The 24,478-nt window shown below is 40.2% G+C and overlaps 1 protein-coding gene across 1 annotated transcript in view; it reads right to left on the bottom strand.

Annotated features, from left to right (window-relative positions):
• The window catches only part of KIF13B (kinesin family member 13B), a gene marked incomplete at its 5' end in the record, with an annotated part of 127,798 nt that overhangs the window by 47,058 nt on the left and 56,262 nt on the right, over window positions 1–24,478 (bottom strand). The window contains 13 exons of the mRNA XM_081997575.1: window positions 103–265; window positions 1,412–1,622; window positions 2,453–2,643; window positions 3,631–3,717; window positions 4,902–5,032; window positions 6,935–7,069; window positions 11,069–11,179; window positions 14,085–14,297; window positions 19,044–19,155; window positions 19,592–19,704; window positions 21,999–22,133; window positions 23,507–23,594; window positions 24,025–24,205. Of these exons, the coding sequence (XP_081853701.1) occupies window positions 103–265; window positions 1,412–1,622; window positions 2,453–2,643; window positions 3,631–3,717; window positions 4,902–5,032; window positions 6,935–7,069; window positions 11,069–11,179; window positions 14,085–14,297; window positions 19,044–19,155; window positions 19,592–19,704; window positions 21,999–22,133; window positions 23,507–23,594; window positions 24,025–24,205 (1,871 nt within the window). The remainder of the gene's footprint in view (window positions 1–102; window positions 266–1,411; window positions 1,623–2,452; window positions 2,644–3,630; window positions 3,718–4,901; window positions 5,033–6,934; window positions 7,070–11,068; window positions 11,180–14,084; window positions 14,298–19,043; window positions 19,156–19,591; window positions 19,705–21,998; window positions 22,134–23,506; window positions 23,595–24,024; window positions 24,206–24,478) is intronic.

Below are 24,478 nucleotides of genomic sequence, written 5' to 3' on the forward strand. Positions count from 1 at the left end.
CATGACTACACTGGCAAACTACCTAGACCAGAATACAATAAATATGAACACTGAGGGGCAAACTTACTGAAGAATGATTTAGTTCCATTAGGGCTACATTACCTTACTGTTAGCATTAAGGCTTGAAGCTGGGATCTGGAGGGTAACTTTATACTCTGTCCTCTTGTCCAATTCCTCTCCGATGAAATTGGCTTCTCTCACGTACAAATTAGCTTTAACAATCTGCTCTCGCAGCTTTCTTAGGCTGTGGGTCAACATTTCTTCTCTAAAAGAAGGGGATTTGGAGGGGGAGACAGGAAAAATCATGGCATTTAAGTATTGAAACTGAGTGCAAAACAAATGATCACTTGAGAGAAAAGAGTTTTAACAGCTTTCTAACACAAAAATGAGGTGAATTACATTGTATTTCTGGGGGAAAAAAAAAAAGATTATCTGTATTAATTTAGCAGTATGAACATCCACATACTGCTGGCTTTGGAGACTTGTCCATGCATCTGATGAACAGCCAGTTCTTGTGTGGCTTATCCCAGAGTTTCTCCACCACAGATGTGGATGTTCCATCTTACAGAGAAAGATTTATTCAGACGCCATGACCTATTTGCTCACTGTCCTTTCTGGCAAGTGAGACAGCTTGCCAACTGCGCAGCACAGGAATCTGGTACCACAAAATATTCCAGACAAACAACTAGCACCTTGTTAGACTGTCTTAAATATTTTCTGTTTCAAAAGTTGCTTCTCTAGCCACTAGCTTCTCTAGCTTTAGATTTGTATTTTCTCATTACAATGTCTTTACCACACTCATGGTTTTAGGGCACATTTCATCTTCTGCCTGCAGCTGCTGTTTTTGACAGCGATATTGAAATGATCATTTAGAGGCTGAAGTAAATAACCTCAGTGCAATTGCCTGGGAAGAGGCAAAGAGGAGAGTGGCCCCTCTGTGGTTATTAAACTGTTTTTGCCATGCTCTGGATCAAAGTTCTTTGTATCATCCTCTTACTCCCTTTTCTTTCTGCACTCTTCTGGTTGCCAGGACCTGCCCAGGTCAGACAGATGGATGTTAGTCAAGAAGAAAAACAACCTTCCTGCAGCTGAGTCACAATCCACAAAAGGACAAACTCATACAGGAGTCCCGAAATTTCTTCCAATTACCTCATCTTTAGTCAAATTTGTTGCCTGTCAGGATAGAGTTTCTCCTTAACAACAAAGCAGGCACTTGTTCTTTCTCGTCTTTTCTAGCATTATAGGTCTGATTGTTCTTAGACTAGTATTTTCGCTCTGTCCTCCCCAAGCCCCCACAGGAGTCCCTTCAGAAATCTGGCAGAGGTGTGCAATGCAGTTAAATTCTTGCAAAATTCAGTAGCACTGAAGAACTTTAAATGAACACTCCTGATGGTCAGATTTGATTACCCACCTCTCCTCCGCCCACTGCCGTAAGCGCTGCTGAGCGCTGGGAGAATGAAAGGAGAACCTGTCCATGCTGCGGAAATGCTGCTTCTCTGGTGACAATCGCCTTCGCAATTGCTCCAGTTCATGTTCATACATCAGCCTCTGTCGTTCAAGTGCAGATCTCTTCTCCTCTTCATGTTGCTGCTCCAGGCTTTGCAAGATTGACTGCATTGGATCTAAGTAGATGTTGAAAACAAAGCAGCTAGTACTTCTGGGGGTCAAATACCTGGTAACCATTAAATTAAACGGAAATAATCACGTAATGAATATGGGGCAGAGACAGGGGACTCTGAACATGAGGTCTTTCCCACGTTCTGCTACAGATATACTATGTGACCTTGGGCAAGGCACAAATTACTATGATTTGGTACTTCCCTTCCCCATTCTATATCTGCAGTTATCCACGTTAGGGACTGCAGTAGCCACTGAAATCCATGGTGAAGAACATCCTAGAAAGTAAGCATAGTTAGCATAAAAGAAAGAAGAGATTATACTTTTGCTGTAATGCATATGAAAAAAATGCTGCTGAACTGTAGAGTAAAATATACATCTACAAGAGATCGGACGGATGCTTTAAGAGAACTGTAAAAAGGGAAAGACCAAACTGAAAAAAACCTTCCTCATATTTCCAAAATTAATGACATTCTGGGACAGCTACATAAGACCACAAAACCTAAGGAACATGGTTTCAGAGATAGAAATCACTACATTTAAAGCCCAAGTGAGACACAACACAAGAAAAGTAAACACCAAAGTGAAAACACTTTCCTTTGAGGATGCATTTGCACCAATATTCCAGTTTGGGCTTCTTCTGCAACAAGAACTGCCAAGCAAAATATTCTGTGGTGTTTTTTTCCCCCTCAAGTGCTAAAATGGCTACAATGATTCATCCACAAGAAAAATTCTTCAGTAGGAAGTTAAAAGGGAAAAAGTCTGTGGTTAAGAGTCCCTGAAAATGTAACCTCATATTCTGTACCTAATTCCAATAATTTCTGTTGCTTCTTACCATTACTACCAAGTGCCTTCATAGTGACTTCCATCTGGGCATATTCATAGCTGAAGTTAATTTCACTGGACACTTCACTGGAATTGTCTCCATCGATGTCCAGCTGCTCAATGCTATTACTGCACTTCATAGAGTTGTCTCGCTCTTCATCCTCATGATCTGCCTTCTTTTTCTTCTTTGGCAAATTCAGCCTTTAAATAAGAGGAAAATTTTTAAAGAACTATTAATTGCTCAACTTTGAAACAAAGGGTTTCTTTCAAAGTAGATTAGCCAAATCAGTAGATTTTTCCCTTTCAGAATTTGTTGAACTCTCCTGAGTGTAGTTTTCCTCAGGGTAAACAGGGGAGTTCAAGGCAAAATAACTAATCCATTCTACACTCTAATAATAGAGAGTAACCTGATATTACTAATCATATAGTTTAGATAACCATCAATTTTTTCAGTCGTCTCATACACAAATAATTTAGAGGCAATAATGAAACTGCATCACACTTTTTATGCAGATTCTTCTTTCAAGCATAAAAGAAAACAATCAAGTTTTAGATTATCATTTAAATCCACTGATCTTTACGGTATTTCAGACCAGACACAGAGGGTTTCAAGAATACAGTCTTTCACATAAAACTTCTGCCAGTGATCCTGTCTGATACAGGAAGGTCTCAGGTATGGCTGGAGCTGGAATCCCAGGCAACAGAGAACACAGTGCCCTTGTAAGACCCAGACCACTGTATAACATAGGTCAAAAATCTAACACCTTAGCTGCAAAATCCAGAAGGTAATCCCTCCAAGTCAAAGCTTGTACTAATTTTCACAGTGGAAGAGAAAATACTTTAATATTAATGTGGTACTGAACTGCATTAAATTTACCCCCTCAAAAATTAGATCTCTTCAGTGAGATAATAGTACTGATAACTACAGCAAAATCCTCATCAGCGAGGTTACAGTCTTTTGGAAATACAAGAAGTTAAGTCAACCTATTGCTCTGAAACCAAAATCAGGCACAGTTGCTATGACACCTAGCATTCAAGAGCAGTCAAACATCAGCATTGCCTTTATAATCCCAGTGAAAAAGAAACCATCTCCTCCTGCAGCCTGAATGCTCCACTGTCATCTTTCCTTATACCTTAAGAGAAAACAAAGTTGGCGCAAACTTACAATTTCTTTAATAACTTTTGTACCTGAAGAAGTGGTTGTTTCCCCACAGTATTCTGTCTCCATGATGTAGCTGGATAGGACACATGACAGCAGAACCATTTACGAATGTCCTGTGAAAAGGCAAAAACCTAAAGCAAATGCATCTGTATAAGGCTTAATTTTTCCCCCCTCAAATACTACTATCTTTATTGTAACTAGTTAAGGTAGGAGAACAGGTTTATGGATTGCAAACAGACAAAATATCCCCAGAAACTGCATTCACCTACCCTATGCTGTTTCATAAATTCCTCAAACTCAGCTTCTTTTGCTTGCTTAAGCTTATGGAGTTCAGTTCTTTTGGATAGATATTATGACAGCTATGTCTGGGGGATATAATTAGAGCTTAAAAATGAGGGGCCTGAAAAAAGATGATGTCACTGGAAATAAACACTTTTCACACTAGTTCAAAATACAGACACAAAATAGAAACATTTGAATAAGACATCAGAGAACTTTGCTATGTAAATAGCTTAAAGACAATAAACTAACTAGAATAATCAGAAACAACTTTTATTTCAGAGTCAGATTAAGTGTGAAAATTCGATCACAGGATAACTCAAATCTGAAGGGAATCTCGGGATGCCATCCAGTCCAATCTCCTGCTCAAAGCAGGACCAACTACGAATCCGGGTAAATGTGAAATTTTTGAATTTTGTGTATCTAACAATAAATTCAGGGCTCTGAGCAACCTGCTCTAGTTGAAGATGCCCCTGCTCAACTGGAGGGGGGTTGGACTAGATTGCCTTTAACAGTCCCTTTCCCAGCCAACCCTTCTGTGATTCTATGATATTATTGGAGCTGCTGCTGATGCATGTCATTTTGTGATCAATTTGAATACACCATCTGCTTTTCAAGTACTGATACTTAATCAAATAAAGCAAATGCTTCAGCAGCTCTTTGCAGAGCAAGATTTCCTAGAAAATGAATTCAAATTTTGGTAGAGTTACATCTACACAGTTGCAAATCATTGAGTATCTACTTGCTGAAAGCATACGCCATTTACTCATCTTCTCTTTGAAAACTTAAGACTACAAACACCGTCACTGAGAGAAATCTCTTCAGAATGAGATATGAGTTGACAGACGGGGAGATGACAATTCAAACCAAACCTAAAAGCAGGATACAAGAAGTAAAATTTTCTTACTTCAGACTACATGGAAAAGTATTATTCCATTATCTCTTTGTACCATTAATCATAAAATCCTAGATAAAACTACATTTATTATACAACTGGAGCTGTATTTTATTTCTTTACCTAGTATTTTTTTGAGGTGTTAACATAACCTGTCCTTCTGGGGTGATGTCTATAATGCAGTGTTCAGGAAGAATTCCCATTCCACACAGCTGGATATCTTGAGAGTTGTCTGAGCCTATTAACGTGTGCTCCTGAGGAAAATTAAATGAGCTGTTAGCAGTGGATTGCAAAAATTCACTAGTTCTAATGCATCCCTTCTCCTTCTGGATATATCTTGTCATTGAGTTCCGAAATGTAAAAGCTGTTCAATATTTCTGGTGGAGGGGAAAGAGGAGGAAGAAACATTACAAGCAAATCCTCGCTTTGTCTTACAGTAACAAGTAGGGAACGCTCAGGAAAGTTTACGGGCAGCAGTTAAATCCGAAGATGAAGCGGTTTCTAGAACTTAATTGTGGAATTCAGTGCCTCAGGATGTTGTAGAAGCCAAAAGTATAAAGGAGTTCAAAGAGCAATTAAGACAGGTTCACAGTGGTTAGACCCATGGCTATTATGCAGGTTCCATCTAGATCATCCAATGGCTTAAGAAATTCCTGACGAACTCAAGGCATGAGGGATTTGGCAGAGGAAGGATCACTCCACACATGCCCCAGTTCATCCATTTCTTTTTTAGGTATCTGAGCAATTTTTGAGGAACAGATACAATAGTTTAGATACGTCAGATCAAGTTGTGCTTTGGTGCTTATAAGGATTAGTACATATGCAGCTCAGCATTAAAGAGAATGTGGGCAAGGTATTTACTCTGAGAAGTGAGAGTTTAATCTCAGAATTTTAGGCAAAGCAGATGTAAGTCATTTTATCAAAAGAATTTCAAAGTACAGGGATTTCTACACCAAAATTCTCAACCAACAAAACAAATTTGCCTCATAAAAAAATAAAAAATAAAGACTAACAGAAACACACAAAACCTACCCCACATAAAGGGATTTTCTCTAGGAAAGGGAAGTAGCACAGTACCACCTGAGACTTTTCTGCTGGTACTGATGGGGCATGGCCCGTTTTCTGAGCAGGCTTTGTCTTCAGTGTACTCTCGTCATGTGTTCACAATGAACAACACCACAGAAGTCGGCTCAGCATCGCAGCTGATTTAGCAGCTTGAGTCACACTCTGGACACCTACCTGCAAGGCGCCTGGAAAGGATTAAATTCTCCCAAAACCTTGGCTCAGCTCTATTGTCCTTTTTAATTTTTTTTATCAGACACAACATTGAGCAAGTTCTTTCCCTTGCTTTCAGTGAGACATCATAGAGCAACTATGACTGAGATAAAAGAGGATCGTGTATTTCCTAAGACTGACTAAGCCAAAACCGTCTTCCAGCCCATTTGCTAATTCTGTGCCTGTTTTGACAGTTACTATAGACCACTTCAAAGAGAATGATTTCATGTGAAGTTCAAACTGCCAACGCTCTTGCACTGCTAAAGATTTAGAACTTGTATTATAAAATGTGACTTAAAAATGGTTGTATCTCATTTCTCCTCCTGACTCCAGATCACGTCAACAGTTTGTTAAACTAGAATAAACTGCTCAATTGTTTCAGTGCAGAGTCCAAAAGTCACATTATGTGTTTTACGTTTAGCGTCAGTAACAGGGACTGCACAGTAGCAGAACAGCACTTGCTTTTCACTCCTGGCAAGTTGCATGAAGAGGAATAAAAATGCACTTTATAAACTGAAGTCAGTACTACACATGTAGAAGCAGGATGATATGCCCAGATAAAACACTTTTCTGTGTAAAAACCTTGTGAAAACTGACATAAAACCCCAGAAGACAGTTTATAAAAGACACCACCTCTAAATTTCTTTTAAAAACAAAACAAAAACATAAAACCCCAAAACCTTCCTCTGATACAAAGAATTAAATTTGAAATAAAAAGGTTGTACTTGTATTATTTTTAACGAGGCAGTGAGTATCAGAAAATACTTTAGATAGGCAGTTTTTATAACATTCTCTAAGTACACGTCTGCCAACAGCATTGGAATCCCACTTCTATTAAAAAAAATATTTTTATATATATCTCTCTCAATATTTAGTTTTACCTTTAAATAGTATACCAGAAGTTCATTGAGAGCTGGATCTGCATTCAAATTAACCAGGAAGCACTTATTATCCCCAACTTTTATTCCAGAAGACTGAAGAGATATGCCAAGACTTTCCAACTGTTTCTGACGCTCCTGCAAGAGAGTAGCCATCAAAAAAATTAAGCTGAGTGACGTACAGCCCTTCGGAAATGGATTCCTGTCTGCCAAAGCCACAAGCCAAAATGATGGGCAGCTACTTCTGAAAAAGGTAACTCTTTCTTCTGCAATAAATTAGACACAAAAGCCTTAGTTATATGAAGCTTTGATCAGGGCATCTGTAATTTCTCTGGTCCTTCCACCTCTGGTCTCAGAGGGCTACGTGTTATGGTCTCACAGGGTTGCATCTTCCTAGTGAAAAACGAAAACAGCCGAGAGCAGCACACTGCGGTACTGTAGGAGCTTCTCCATGACCTCACTGGAACAGCAAAACGCTACCACAAAGACATCTCTAGAGCCCTTTATTTTCTCTTTTGAGCTAAAAAGCAACAAGTTAAGCTAAATCCCTGCCAAGTCAAGCTCCATGTCTGTCTTTTATTCCAGAGCAATCAAAATGACAAAAAACTGGCAACCTGCTATTTAAGTAATGCAAATAACACTTCCTGCTGAACAAGAATAGTAGCGTTTTGGACAGTGTTTTGTTCTTGTGAATAGACTTCATAGAATTCAACAACAAAGCATTACTGTGCAAAAATGTACATCTTTCAATGGGAAGTGTTTGGGTGAAGACTAGAGCAGTGAAAGAGGAACATTAAACATTTCTGACTTAAGAACAGAAAGGGATTCTTCTAAAAAAAAAAAATTGAGATAGAAATGTTGAGAATTGTTCCCAGGATCATACAGAAACTGAAATGAGACTCACTATTCACAACAGCAAACATAATTTAAGAAATAAGTATGGCAGGCCTCCCAGGGAGTTACTAGGGGGAAGCAGAAACAGGAGGGTAAAACAAGTAAGTAAAGAAATACAGAAGACCTGCAGGGCCTTGCCTGTGATGCCGAGACTTAAAAAAAAAAAAAAGAAAAATTAGCAGACATTATATAGCAGTAATGCTGGAATGTTTATTAAGGTTTTGACCTTCACTTAGCACTCTGCTTTGTATTTAAAACATTAGTATGTGATACTATTCAGTATAATTCTCTGTTCCGCACTGGAATTGTACCAGGTCTAATCAAGATTAAAAGAACGAAGAATAGCAAACACAACTCCCTCTTGATTTTCTCTACCCTGTCTCCCCATGCACTTAAAAAACCAACAGAATGCTCTCGTAAGGAAAAGGAGAGAGAAACAAAGAACCGAGGAAAGACTGCGGTGCGATGTCAGAGATCTCTCTTCCGACCATCAGTGCCAGGCTCTGAAGTTCACATAATCCCCCTTTATCTACAGACAGACACAAAGAATGTGTTGCCCAAAGGAGGACCTGGCCCACAGTCTGATCTCATAAGATTAACTCAAAGAAAATGAGCCAGTTTCTGTTAACTATCGCTCAAGACCCAGTGTTAACTTAAACATTCAAAATACATTAAAAGTATGCCAAATACTCACTGAAAATGTGAAAAATTGCCTATTTGCATAGTTAGAACCCTTATTGCCGTTCCATCACTAGAAACTGTCTCTTCCATGGCCCTCATTCTTTACGAGGTATCATCCTGTCCTCAAAGGTTTACAATTATCTCTCCATCCCACCTGCCTACCCTGCTACAATTTGACAGACAGATGTTGATAAATGCTGGCCAGAAATAAAATCACTTCACAAGCCATGATACAAATGCCTTTAACCTTGGACCTGCCTAAGCCTACTGTACCAGGTCTGCGTGGCCAGGGTTTGGCAGCTGTGGGGGCTGCGGGGGCAGCTTCTGTGAGCAGCTGCCAGACGCTTCCCCCATGTCCGACAGAGCCAGTGCCAGCAGCTCCGAGACGGACCCGCCGCTGGCCAAAGCCAAGCCCATCGGCGACGGGGGCAGCGCCTCTGGGGGAGCAGAGCTGAGAAGGGGAAAAAATGGCAACAGCAACTGCAGCCGGAGAGACGAGTGAGAAGGTGTGAGAGGAGCAGCCCTGCAGCCCCCAGCCCAGAGCAGGAGGGGCAGGAGGGCTCCGGGCGCCGCAGCAGAGGGTCCCCGGCAGCCCCCGGGGAAGCCCCCGGGGAGGCCGGCTGTGCCCCTGCGGCCATGGAGCTCCACGGGGGAGCAGATCTGCACCCGCACCTGGGGAGGGCCCCACGCCGGAGCTGGGGGATGCCCGAAGGAGGCCGTGACCCCGTGGGCAGCCTGCGCCGGGGCCGGCTCCTGGCAGGGCCTGTGGCCCCGTGGGGAGAGAGAGGAGCCCCGGCTGGAGCAGGTTTGCTGGCAGGACCTGGGACCCCGTGGGGGACCCAGGCTGGAGCAGCCTGTTCCTGAAGGACGGCACCCGTGGGGGGCCCAGGCTGGAGCAGTTCATGAAGAACTGCAGCCCATGGGAAGGACTCATGTTGGAGAAGTCCGTGGAGGACGGTCTCCCGTGGGAGGGACCCAGGCTGGAGCAGGGCAGAGGGTGAGGAGTCCTCCCCCTGAGGAGGAAGGAGCGGCAGAGACAACGTGTGATGGACTGACCACAGCCCCCATTCCCCGTCCCCCTGCGCCGCTCGGGGGGAGGAGGGAGAGAAATGGGGAGTGAAGCTGAGCTTGGGAAGAAGGGAGGGGTGGGGGGAACGTGTTTCTAGATTTGTTCTTATTTCTCATTACCCTACTCTGATTTGATCGGTAATAAATGAAATTAATTTTTACCCAAGTTGAGTCTGTTTTGCCCTTGATGGTAACTGGTGAGTGATCTCTCCCTGCCCTTATCTCGACCTGCAAGATTCTCGTTATACTTTCTCTCCCATGTCCAGCTGAGGAGGGGAGCGACAGAGCAGCTCTGGTGGGCACCTGGTGTCAGGGTCAGCCCACCACAGCTTCTGAAGATGTCAGAAGGTTCCTTCCACTGGTTTCCAAGCAGTCCCGAAACAGCCTTACACTGCACAAACACTAGTCCTTATCTCTCCTCTGGAGAAAAAAAAAAAAAATTTAAAAAAAAAAAAAAATCACTTCTTCTACAGCTGCAAGGCTGGTGAAACTCCTGGCTCTGAAACATCGTAACAGGCTGAGAATTTAGAGACAAAGAGGAAGAGAGCTGAAGCAAGCAGCTATACACAAACATCAAGGCAGATTTAGTCTGTAGAGTTGAGCTCATTACTCTAGTTTTTCAACCTCCTCACACACTCAGGGTTTCTATGCCTAGAAACTACTGTGTAGGATGAGAGCAGAATTTTTTATTATTATTTTTCACCCTTATACACAGGGAGGAAAATCCACAGTACAGATCTGCACTGAAAGCCAGGAAGCCCTCGTAGTCACAAGCAGCACTTCTTACAATGGATCTTTAAAGTCAACACAGTCTGTTCTGACTGTGCCAGCTACAAGAGGGCTTTGTATCAGAGGCTCCATTTTCTCCTTATTTATTACATGTTATTCATCACCTTTCAATAATCCTCCCCCTCAAAAGCTCCCTACTGCAAAAATACACGTCAGCATTTGTGTGGTAAGAATTGAAAGTGTCATGCAATAATCATGGTGACCTGCACAATTTTTCAACATAACCATCATATTCAATTATGGTCTAAGGCCCTAAATATCAGTGTAAAAGGTATTAAAACACACAGGGATCCTGAACAGTTCTATTTTCATTATTCTTGAATACTCTTTGCCTCGTGTATTGAGGCACTCGGTACATAACCTTGCATTTGATGCTCTCAGTGCTCCATCTTTCATCACAAACAACAGTTTTACTATCTGAAGAATATAAAAATCCCTGTAATCCTATCATCCATGGATTATTACTTTGTAAATAACTTCTCCATTTGCATACAGTGACAATTTATTATTGTTACAGGAATAGCAATCTGGGAGGCACCCAGCTATCACAGGAATTAAGTGAAGCTTTTCAAAAGGGCAGTAAGCTTGACCTACTTACCCATAAATGTGGGGAGAGATTCAGACAATCTCTATGAACTGACAGACAAAGGAAACAAACCTATTTTTCATAAAAAAAATAGGGGGGGAGGGAAGAAAGCAGCAAACCTGTGCTATCTCCTCTGTTTTTCTTAATTTTTCTTCCCAGGTCACAGTCATTTCCTGAATCAACTTTTCCGATTCCTCCAATCGTTCTTTTAATTCTGGCGATTTCATAGCCTGCAGAAATAAAAGCAAATAAACCAAGAAAATTTGTTGTGCTTTGTTTTTTTCACATCGCTGTCACACAGATGGGGAAAGAAGGAAACGTAACTTTACTCAATTTCCAAGGCATACTTACTAGTAAGTAAAGAGGTTTTTAAAATATATATTGCATATAAATGCAGAATCCATCAAAAAGTTAGTTTGATAAGCTTCAAGTACAGATACGAAAGTGGAGTTTATAGACTTCAGTGCAAACCAATTACACGATATTGGCAGATTTGCACAAACTGATCTCATTTCTATACCACTACGAGTATCCCAAAAGACTCATAATTAAAACAATCTTGTTTCTCAAGCTACCGCTGATCTGGCTACCCACCATTGTCTCAGCTGTCGTTCCCTCAAAATGGCACTTAACATCTCTGGCACTTAAACTGACATGCCAGTAAAATATTTTTATTATTCGTTTTGATGTGGCCTGATGGGTGTGATTTTTTCTTTCTATAGCAAGTATCAAGGAACCCGAGGTGTTCTGGTAATCCACTTCTACATATGCATTTTACAGAGCCGATATCGAGAGAAGCCTTACGATGTGCTTCTGGACACTGGAATTCAATTTTCTCGCTCATCCATCACAGCTCTAATTTTCTTTTGTATAATAGTCAAAGGCCCCCGTTCCACCCAAGGGCTAACTTGAGAATAAGAAGATACATCCCCCACCGCCACCCATCAGACATTCCAAAAACTGAAAGGACATCAACATTTTCATACTACACATATTTACTTCCTCAAGTCTTGTAGGGGCATATCCCCTCGGTACTCCCTCAGACAGGAAGCCTGTGGACCTGCTTACATCCTTATTTCATTACGGCTAACAAGAAGAAAATGGTTTTGGCTGGTAGGTATTTAGGCAACGTCAATTAAACAATGCAAGCATCATTCTCCATCAGACATTTCCTTACCACAAAACCCAAAAGTCCTCACAGGAATCCAAATCAAACAGACTGGCCTCATTATACTGCGGTTCGCTCAAGAAGAGGAGAAAGTGCTTTAAGACAGGAGTTTCCTCTGCCTTGACATGCAACAGTCTACGAACTGTCGGCTAGTGTGTCCCGTGTAGTATTTTCTGGCTGAATATCTCAAATACCTAAATACAGGGTAAAAGGGAACCTGAATTCCACCCAGGAAGGAAAGTGAAGCCAAGGCAATATCCAGAACAAAGATTTATTATGACCAATAAACCACGATCGGTGCAAAGGAGCTGGACACTACAGAGCAGGACAGGAGGATGAAGCCCAGTTGCTCTCAAGGTCTAAGTCTTGTTTGTCTATTTATTTGGACCTGGGGCAAAATCACTCAACATTTTCACATGCTTGAACTGTAAAATGAGCTAGGTCATTCTCCTCACTCCCTACAATGTTTATATAAAAAACAGATATATGGGCCCAGATTTACACCAGACCAGCAGGTGTGCTCCTCTGCTGACAGCAGTTAGTCCAAATGCCCAGCTTAGGAAGGACAAGCTGGTGGTCTTGGCACAAACAAATTAACACACGTGCTATTAATTTCAGCAAGAAAAGATCAAAATGCATGGATTAAAAAAGAAAAGGGGGAAAGAGGATAATGCCTTAGTCTTCTGGGATGGCGGTAAGTAAACTGTCAAGTTCTGTTCTGCCTCGGCTGTTCGGGAGAGAAAAGGATACTGACACCAAAAGGAAAAAAAAAATACCCAAAACCACAACTTGGTAACCTCTATATTTGGAAATGAGCTTTGAAAATATAATCTGACTGTCAGGACAGGTCAGTGTTTTTATTCAGTTAAAAAAAGTTATTTATACTCATTTCTGTAAGAACAATTAGATGGGCTACAAATGGGCTAAACTGAAAGGAACACAAGACAATAAATAATGTTTTTGACCTTTACTGTGTAGACTCTTAATAGCAAACTACACCAATTTTTCCATGTTCTTTGTCAATGACATAGAGATGACAACTAGGGAGGGATTTTAAATATTTCCTTTCCCAAGTATTATTACTTCATATTTAGGAAACACTACTTCACTACTTTGGAAAGTTGCCATTACTTTGGCATCAATGCTCACAAATGAAAAAAACAGGGAGTACTTGCATCTCTCAGAGAACTGTTAAGTCTATGGTTCATATTTTAGAGGAACTGTTAGATATTTAGCTTGAGATAACTTAAAGAAACTGATAGACACTTATTGGATGCTTAGCATATTAGGCAGCTCAAATAAGAACAGTCCAAAATTCACTAGTCATTTCTAATACCACAGCCAGCATTCCCTGCATACCTCATGAGACAAATACTGTAATCATAGTTTTTCTGAATTGAAAAACAGATGGATTATATCACCACTGCTTTTCCACATTTGAGAACAGAACTCAGAATTACGCTAGCTCTTGGCCTTCGCCTAACATTTAGGTCGTGCTCCTTTCACAGTTTCATTGAGGTAGCTATGCAGATACTCGTAATATTGGCTAGAGCCTGTAAGAGATTCAGCTGAGAAGAGTTAAAGCTTGTAAGCAAGCAAGCATTATTTAACTGAATTCACACCTCGCAGGATGTAGCCAAAAACACACCGGCAAAGCTCTGCCTATAAACTGCACAATCTTAAGACTCCACCCCGATTCCTGCCTTCATGTCCTCTTGCTTTTGATCTGTATCTCACAATAAAAACAGGATTGCTCAACAAGGTGCTCAGACAGAACCTGTACCTCATGTTATCACCCGTGTTTCAAGACTGACGTACAGAAAAATGGAAAGAAGTGATATAAATGGAGATTTCTCACAGATACCATGTAGTAATTCTTTGTGGCGTTCATTTTTGAGAGCCAGGTAAGAAAGTTCTGACAACAGGATTAACAGGACTTGCTGGCTAGTCAAGACTAAAATTTGTACCTCTGCTTTTGTGAGCTGTTCTCGCAGCTTCTCCACTTCCTCACGGAGCTCCCGAATAATGCGAGCGTTGGGGTCTTCATTCACCACAGCATGATTAACGATGTTCTTGGCCCGGTCTGCGTACCTCAGTGTTGAAAGGGTCTCATCATAGTTGTCAGCTGCTGGGCTTACCGTTGCTACCATGGCAGTCTTGCTGTTCCCACCAAGGCTATCCTGGGAAGTGGTGGAAGTTATAAAATTAAAACAGAAGGTTTTCTTTCATTTGACCCAGTCAATGAACTCAGAGAGCAAATAATAACGGAGGGTTGGGAGTAGATGGGGGCAACAATAAGAGAACCATTTTTGTCAGAGCACCTCAGTTCAAAATTAATATTTTAAGCTGTGCAAATCAAGGAAAGTTGCTATTTTCAACCTTTTTTTTTTTTAAACGCACATTTAGGAAATGTCATTCTTGACTTTCAGAATCTGTTTTAATTTAAACAGGAATGAAAACAGTCCCTTTCTTGGGCTTTATGGTGCCTAGTAAGGGCTACAAAGGTTTACTTCTATGTTTGCTGCTTAGGTTTATAAACCAGAAATATAAGCACTTCAGCATTAGACTTCTCAGATACTACTGAAAAGAGGAGCAGGAAAGATCATAATGAATTCAGAATATCTTATTTTAAAGACTGGAAGTACTGGAATAAGTACTTAATCTAAATTACTTAAAGATCTCCTCATAAACAATTTTATACAACTTTATTGTTATAAAGGATACAGTTGATTTTATTCTTATAAACATCTCAGAATGGGGCCCTTCCCTTCCCCCCACTTACACAGCTCACACATCTAAGTAGAGTTATGTAAGAAATCTCACTTTTGGAATCTGGTTGACAGAGAAGAAGGGCGTGAAACCACATTCCTGCAAGGGAGTGTGTCAAGGGAGCGGGGGAAGGAAGGAAGCATTCAATCTTTTTATTGATGGCAAAATTGTGGTTTACAATTTTGGCCAGTCTAAAAGATAAAATATTCCGGTTTAAATTTTGCAGCAAATCTTATTTTGTCTGGTTGAGCTTTATTTTTTTTATTTTTTATTTTATTTTATTTTTATTTAATTTTTATCCAGTATCCCTTTCTGAGAGAAACCACGCTATTAACTTTCATCTTCAATAACCCATGAAATCTAGGTCAGGCATTGCCATTAGAACAATCTGACTACATTAGCTGTTTGTCTAAGCATTTCAATTACAAAGCACACACGTAGCTTTCCCCAGCAATCATTAAAACGCCCCTTTAAGTATTTTCTTAACACTCGCTTTTTTACTGCCTGATGCCTAAAATAGTTTGACAGCAGTCTGGCTGCTTCAGTGGTCCGACAAGCGTCGACCACACAGACCGATGTTGCTTCGCTGCTGCACGAGTAGCGCTTTGCTGTCCCTGGGCATGCGAAAGGGCTCTCTGGGTAGAGAATATAATAATTCACAATTTCACTCGTACAGCGCTCAGCACAGTGAGGTACACCAGCATGGTTAGCACTTGCAGGTGAGAGTATTTATAAAGAAGTCAATGGAAAAGAGCAGCCTTCTGACCGATACCAGCGTGGCTTTTTTCTCATCTGAGGAGCAGCCAATATTTACTCCAACACACACATGGCTTGGGAGGATCCACGCTGTAACACAGAAATGTTTTTCCAAAGCCTCTACCAAAAACCTTAAAAAAACTAACAAGAGTCCGTGACTCATTCGATGGCATTTCTGGCTCTACAGAAGCCAGGACTTTTCTCCAATCCGTCAACAGTTTTCAAAAATTAGGAACGACACTCTGCAACTGCAAACCCTGTTCTACATAAAAAGATGAAGTTTATCAGGGAGCTTGCCATGTACTCTGCTTCCAAACCAAACCTTAACAGTTTGCACTTTGGGAAACTCCTTCACTGCACTAATTAATTAGCTCCAAAATAGAATTAATGCATTATTTGAATTGCAACTCTGCAGTACAGGCAGCTGAGAACACTGTTAGTGTGATACACCGTAATTCACAATACACCCATTATAAGTTGGGTCAAGTTCCTCTTGTAATGTGGCTATTCAAGCCCAATGCCAGACTGTCCGATAAGGTTTTATGTATAAAACTGTTGTGCTGATTTCACTGGTTTCTTTAATGTTAAGTAAGAAAGGTAGAGAAATAGTAAGCCAGCCTCTCATTAGTGAAGACAGCATCTGCAAATTACCCTGGAAAGGCTGGGCTTGCATGTGATAGAGACACACAGAGTGGAAATAACTTACTTGTTTCTAAGACTAAACTAGCACAGCCTTTTCTAGCACCAAGATTACTGTGAAAAGAAGTTAAAATTTTTGAAAGCAGCCATCAGTAAAACATACAGGGCTTCTGATTAAAATGGGAAAATGAGATGTTTGTATCAATTGAATTAGATAAAACCAAAAGGCTACAGAGTTGATAAGCTATTTTGCTTCCCACACATAACTTGACACCACTCTTCAAGCCTCCTCTTGCAGTAGTATTTTTCACCTGGTACTTACGTCTAAAGATCCTCAACGAAATTAAACACAAGGTGTTAGATCTTGAGGTCTCCTGAACCCTCCTTGTTTCTCAGGTTTGCGGAGAGACGCTGTATGACAGATACTCCTAGCATTAGAACACACTTACCCCACTTCGGCATCGTAACTTTCAACTTTTAAAAGTTGAAAGCTAGAGGGAAAAGATAGCCCACCATCTCATGGCTTCTACAAACAGGCCTCTCTAAATGAATAAGTCCCTCCTTTGATCTTTAATTAAAAAAACATTTACAATTTTCCCCTTTCAAAATAAAGCTTCTCTTCAATGAGCTTGTTTGTAAAAAACCTCCAAAAGCCCCAAACCTTTTGTTTGCACTTAACATAGCTGGATGTTAAAGACACAAAGAAGGTTTGCTTGAAAGAAGGCAAAACAAAAGTGTGCTCCTATTTATGAGCTAAAGCATGTGCTGGGTATGCCATCGTCATCGTAGCTACAATGCATCAGACAGGTGCTAAACAGGAATTTCAGTCTGCTTGCTGGATTTGTTTAGAAGTGGAACGGCATAACTAATTCTAACAACAACGCTGGAAATTCGTTAGGAAAGTTTCCACTCTGCTTGCTCAGCCAGCCACATCAGGAACCCCAGCACACGTGCAACTGGAGCAAACTGAAGCAAGCTGCATGCTGGTCTTGTTCCCATTATGCAGAGAGCCAAAAATCACTGTTTAATTAGAGAAAAAACTCAGTGTAAATATGTAGAGGCAAAAATATATTTAAACACTAAGAAAGTCTTAAAGGCAAGGAACACCATGAAATGAGGATTTATTTTACTGTAGAAAAGCACAGACACTATTTCTGCTAGGCCATTCTGATTTTTATGTAGCCCTCATGTCTCTATCTGATGTCCGGTATCTGTGATGTTTACACTAGGGAGAAGAAATATATCATTTCACAGTGGTCATGCTAAAAAGTTCATTAAAAGACAGCACTGAGAAAAATGAAGGTTTGTGGTGTTAAGGTGTTACATGAGTAGAGATTTTATTTTACTTAAGCATTGAGGTCAACTTTGTTTTCAAATCTTCTTAAGGAAAACATCTCTTTTAATCTCCACATCTCTGTACAACCTGCAAGTAACTTTTTCTTTTTCTTTCCACATGTGCAGTTAAATCACAGGGATGTCAAATTCAAACAACATTTAAAAACACTGCAAAGAATGGGTGGGGAAGCAAAGCAGAGTATTCAAGACATCAAAATCTAGCCAGAGCACCTACAAAAGTAAGAGGACAAAAAAAGGCTGGTGGTGCCAAAAATCAGTTTCTCCCCAGATTATATCCTTCTATTAACAAATATCGTAGTTGCTTCTTGATAACAATAAAACAGAGCACAAGGAGAAAAGAAAACTTGGTAAGTTCGTATTTCTATGAGACATGGTTATGGAGAATCCTGCCAATCAAATGATGAAAGAGAAAAATTTTAACAAAATCATAGAAGTGAAACTGAAGTCATCTATATATGACACCGAATTCAATAATCCTTCAAAATCCAAGTCAATCCAGATGACTCAAACTGTACCAGGCAAGATAAGAAAAAAAAAAAAGGACAAGCAACCTTTCCTAGCAGGCAAGCTTTTTATGGATAGAAGAGGTTACATTTGTGCTTGCCACTCATTCAGAGAACGGGAGAAATCCAGATGATGACTAAACCTAAAAATCAAACTTACACTGCCAAGATTTGTTGTCATCAGGCTACCATGCTTCATGGCCACTTCCACATGTAGGAAGTGGGAAAGCCTGTCTTCTAATTCAACATACATAAAACTCATATTTAAGAATTTGTTTCTTCATTTAGACCTTGCAGGTCTTCATCCAAGTGCCATCATGGTACGCTCTTTTTTTCCCCCCAGAATACCAAATAGAGTCCTATGTAGTACAGAAAATGATTTAACTGTTCATTTCACATTAATATGATGTACAAAGTCTTCTGACCTGTTCCTCAGACTGTAACTGGGATAATGCTCTGCAATCATACTCTGCTGACAAAAGTAGAGTACTTTAACAAACACATTAGACAATTAGGAAAAGGCAATTGTCTTAATCAAAATCTTCAAAGCTAACCAGTATGTTAAGTTCAGTTGCATGTGGCAATAGCCCAAATTAAATTAGCCCCAAGGTTGTGTGTGACGCTCTATGTAAACTGACCCATAAAAGATAATGCTTTTTAATTTTTTTTTTTTTTTAAGTTCCTTATTCTTTAGGCCATTACCGTTCAGCAGAGACAGGGAACCTATTTAGTCTGTAGAGATACTAATGGCTTACGTCCAGCTAATTTTCCAAAGACAATCATGGTTAATGTCAAAACCAGAAAACAAGGCAAAAGAACAGCTTTTTATTTCATTGAATGGGACTCTTCTCCTATTTTCCTCCCTTTTATTTCTCTTTAAATAAACAAGATCAGAGTACTTACTTTAAGTAACCAGGTGAGCACAGAATCACGATAAGGAACAAATTTGTTCTTGTTCTTGCCAGCAGCCTGATCTGCCAGGGCAGAAATAACCAGCCCAAGAGTTGTCAGGGATCTGCACAGAGAACACAGGCAGTCATTAACAAGTGTAAATATTCAGAAGTCAAATGCATATTTAGAGTCTCACTTTCTCTCCAAAAATGAGCTCCGAGGAGAAAATTCCTCATACACTTTTGATCATTCTTTTCTCACAAAAGCTCTACTCCTTGTTTTTGGTCTATGTTTTCAGCCTTAATGATCACGTCTTCACAATGCAATTATGTGGTAGTTGCAGGAACACAAGTACAGAAGGAAAGACGCCAATAATTTTAAATAGGCAGAGATCTCATTGAAACATCTAAAAGTATTGTATGTGTGAAGGAAAAGTAGAGAAAAGGGAAGAAGAAAACTGCTACAAGAGCTGATTTTATCCTATTTTACAAGTGTACTGTATTTAGCAGTCATGATTTTACTGATGAAAAAAAGGAAAAGAAATAATCACCGAGTCTTACTTGTTAATGTTGCTTCCTTCTTTCAGCCTGTCTCCCGCAGCACCAGTCTTAGTTGCCCTTTCACTACCTGCTAAGTCCACCAGACTCAGCTTGCCCACCTTCTCACCTGATGTCTGCAAGAAGGAACCAGAGAACAGCTACTGTTAGTTCAGTCAAGTTAAGTTACATAGCTTGACGTATTTTCAAACAAGAATCAAGCTTCATTTCTTGGTGTAGACTCTCTAGAGCTGTTCCAACAGCTTTGAAAGTCATAGTACTTGAACAATATTCTGTGATAACTCACTAGTTGCTGCTCTAGGCACAACAAGAGGATTTGAAGTGAAGTAAGATACACTCAGATCTTCAAGACATCTCAGAAATCTCCAGAGGAGAGAAACAGGGGGCACATTAATCAAATGTTAAAGCAAGAACATATGCAGAAGGGAATACAGACCAAGGAGTCACAGACAGAATGTCTTTGTTTTATCTTCTGCCTTTGTTTTATCATCTTGTAAACAGTCTCCTAAAAATCTCAGACTGTATACCAGGTTTCCACTCTGTTTTTCAGAAAGTGAGAAAGAACGTGACAGGAAGCATGTTATAAATTATGAAAATTATTAGAATTGCAGAAGTCTCCTATAGCCTAACAACCTCCTAGAAAGCAACCCAAGCCATGTGAGTGTTTCCATCCCATAACACAGATTTTGTTATAAATCATTTTATCACATTTGACCCAAAATGACATTCTGAAACACTCCATGAATTTCATAGGCCAATTTGAAGAGCTAACACTGTCTTTGAGAACTGTTTGCTTGCATCATTCTTTTCTGCAGCATCTTTAGCATCTCAGTATCACAGCTGCAAAGTGCTACGTTCCCCTAAAGCAGCAGGATAATTAGAATCAATATGCTTTCAAAAATGTTACTGTAAGCCTCTCAAAATACAGTGTAATCATCAGGCATACTGAAACATGTTATTTCCGGGACTGGAAGGACCAGCAGATGGGAAAACAGAGAAATCTGCTCCAGAAATTCACACAGTGATCACTGCAAGATGGAGAACAGACAGACAAGCAGAACCACCACCTTGCATCCAGTCTGACCATGACCACACAAAAAATATGCATGATAAGTACACGGCACAGTTACAGCAAAAAGGGAATGACAAACTATGGCAAATGAAGGAGTTTAGCATTGTACGACTGCTGATTTGAAGTGCAAAGTGCAAATAAAGAACAACGAAAATTGTTTGCCTAAGAAGACTGGTAGAAACCAAGAAATGAGGAGGAAAAAAATCCAAATACTTGTTACGCTTTACATTGTATTCAATATTTAGGCACGTACATGCCTTAGATTTTCTCCGTGGACATTCAAAATTTCTACAAGGCTTTGAAAACATTAAAGACTTGCCCAAGCACAGAATTTATCAATGAAGTTTAAAGAGTTTTGGTATGGGAGATTTATTTCAATTTTAGTTTACTACCATTTTCCGCGAGGGATCAAATAATGTAACATAAATGTATTTCACACCCCACTCCAAGGAACATTTACATATAATGAAATGTAAATAAAAATACTTTCACATTTAAATGTCTTAGATATTTAATATATATTGTTTCATTTAGATTCTAGGATTAGGAGAGCCTTTCTGCACCCTCCAGCAGGTCTGCTGCAACTTGGGGTCTGCATTTTTACTTTCCATTTCAAAGAACACATTTCACTTACAAACCTATTGAAATGGATTTCCCTACATTGGGGCACAAGCACATGAGCATTACGAGGACTTAGCTAGAACAAAGCCATGGCTGACCTGATCCAGTGCTAGCAGTGCACAAGAGCAGGAGCTGTGGCAGTAGAGGGAGGGGATTGTGCCCCTCTGCCCCGCTCCGGGGAGACCCCCCTGCAGGGCTGCGTCCAGCTCTGGAGCCCTTGGCACAGGAGAGACACGGACCTGCTGGAGCGGGGCCAGAGGAGGCCCCAGCGATGCTCCGAGGGCTGGAACAGCTCTGCTGGGAGGACAGGCTGGGAGAGCTGGGGGGGTTCAGCTGGGGGCTCCCGGGAGACCTTAGTGCAGCTGCCAGGGCTGAAAGGGGCTGATAAAGAAAAACGGGGCAGACTGTTTGGCAGGGCCTGTAGGGACAGGACAAGGGGTGACGGTTTTAAACTAAAAGAGGGGAGATTCAGACTAGATACAAGAAAGACATTTTTCCCAATGCGGGTGTTGAACCCCTGGCCCAGGTTGCCCAGAGAGGTGGTCGATGCCCCATCCCTGGAAACAGCCCAGGTCAGGTTGGACGGGGCTCTGAGCAACCTGCTCTGGTTGAAGATGTCCCTGCTCACTGCAGGGGGTTGGACTAGATGGCCTTCAAAGGTTCCTTCCAACCCAAACTATTCTATGATTCTATAACCTTGCAACTTGTTTTACTTACCCCTGATTGTACATCATAGAGCGTGTGGGTGAGGATAATCTTGAAGACTGCATGGGACCGACTGCTCTCCTCATTCATGTTGGTTGCAGCCACTGTTCGAGATTTGTTGCCCTCGGACATCAAGGACTCGATGTCCTAGATACAATTTTCACAGCCATAAGCATATCTGCATTAACATTCTTTTAAATTATCTACCAAAACAATCTCATTTTGGTAAAGTACTGCAAGTATTTTCCCACTGAGTTTCCCACTATTTATTCATATAGCATGAGAAAAAAAAAATTGTGATGTCCTCTTTTAAAGACTTGAAATTACACAGTGTTGTGACATGCATATATGCATATTCATCCATTACCTCTACCTAAATATTAAATTATCAAGAAAAATAATGCACTTGGTTGCACACAGCAATACTCAAAAGCAAAGAAAAAAGTGTGGAAACAGTAATTCATGTCTGAACATTGTAACATTTTAGCCTCAGTTGTCAAATGTTCTCGCAATCTGTAATACTGACATAAGGCTCAAAGTTTTATAAAACAGAATCACACTGAACAGATGATTGTGTTCCTCCTACACTTAAGAGCTTATGAAGTCCTCTGATATGTTAAATTGAGATACTTTAGAAATACACAGCTCCCATTCTTCAGCATTTTACAGCAATCCTGTAAAACAGTTAAAACTTTAGAGTCTTGGGCTTAACTTTTACTTAAGCATCTCTAGCTGGATGATACTAAAAAAAACCCAGAAAACAATCAAACAAAAGAACACCGCAGACCACTTTGTATGCTGTATTACACAAAGCTGCTGGGCAACATGTAAAGGAAAAGCATGCAATGTGTCTTGTCTTGACAGAAACCACCAAAGACAGGTAGACAAATACGTGGAGAGACTGCAATAGGAAGGGCTGCACCATTTTCAGATGGCAGAATTCCATCCCATATTTACTCGTTTCTCCCAAAGGACATTAATGCTTCTTAAAGATTAGGGCATTTTGTGAATACATGTATAAACATTTGCTATCCATCAAGCAAGTTTTGTGCAATGTTCTCAAATATTTGCCTTGTAAACAACCATTAGTTTATAATTCCAGTCTGCCTATGTGCTACTGATAAGTGAAATTACTAGGCAATAGCAAAAAATAGCAAAAAAGGTGACAAAGAAGTGCTACTGAAAGCCCTCTCTCCTAAATGGTGCTTCTGTAATTAATCATGAAACACTATTTCTCATGGATACACCCTGCACTCATCTTAAGTTTGGGAGGAAAGCTGTTCATTAAATAGTTGAATTACTTCCAGAATTATTGAATAGTACAGGATGAAGGTGAGTTTCTGCTCTGAACTCTGTTCTTCCCAGCGATCACAATTACAACAATCCTGCAGCTCTCTCACTCTAACATCCATGTTACTGCGATGGCAATTAGAAGTAACTTAATAATTTTGTCCTGCTTAAGGGACAGTACCCTAGTGTTTGGGAGGTCAACACAAGCCTTTCATAAAATTGATCCTTACCTTGTAGCTTGCAACAGCTAGTTTGGATAGGCCATCTACATAAGGACCATAAACGCTGTGTTCTCTAACTTTTAATGACTGACGGCTTCTAGTTGGAAAAGAAAAGTTATTTATGAGCGTGAATGACTTAAGACAACATTTATAGAAAGTTAATTTCTCACTGACAGATCTCAAACATGATGGTCTTACAAACACCGTAATCAAGCACAGAACAAGGACTGTAATGCAAACAAAAAAGCCAAAAAAGCCTTAAGTCTACATGTAAGACATTTTTGTCACTTCTACATGTAAAATGCAGCCACAGACATTTTTGTCACTTCATAAAAGCTAGCATTAGGGTGAGTTTACTCCAAGCTTTTAGTCTTACTACTTTGTTTTGATTTAAAATGAAAAGGACAGTGAGATCAGGAAGAAGCGAAAGCCATACTACGGCAAATGCTTTAGAGGGGATCCATTAAGGCTCACTGGTTATGGAGAGGAAGAGTGTATGACACCATCTTACAGTGCTGTTTACACACCCTTTTGGGTCAAGAAGATCTCTGACTTTCTCATTGTATATCTCCATGTAGGATACTTCCACTTTGAAACTTTGCTCTTCATTTTCCTCTTTCTGTGCTCTTTCAAAGAGTCCACTGCAAAGTCTAGGGATTAATCCAGGCTGGTCAGCAGTGCCCATCATTGTGTATGATTTTCCAGATCCTGTGTGATTGAATCTATGATTAGTGCACATGCAACACCGTTTCTTAATGTGCGGAACTTGGAAAGGAAATAGAAAGAAGAGGTGAAAAAAGAATTTTGCATTTCAGGGAAAGATATTTGTGTGGTTTTCTATTTTAAACTAACCAAAACACCATTTAGCTAAAGACTATTTAATTAAGAGGAAAAGTAAAACAAGAAATCTAGTTTAAACTGACAGAGAAGACTTGTTTGGGTAGGTACAGCCTTACTGTAGATGACAACTCGCTAACATCC

This window comes from Phaethon aethereus (genome assembly GCF_964289735.1).
Source record: "Phaethon aethereus genome assembly, chromosome: 3".
Classification (NCBI taxonomy): domain Eukaryota; kingdom Metazoa; phylum Chordata; class Aves; order Phaethontiformes; family Phaethontidae; genus Phaethon; species Phaethon aethereus.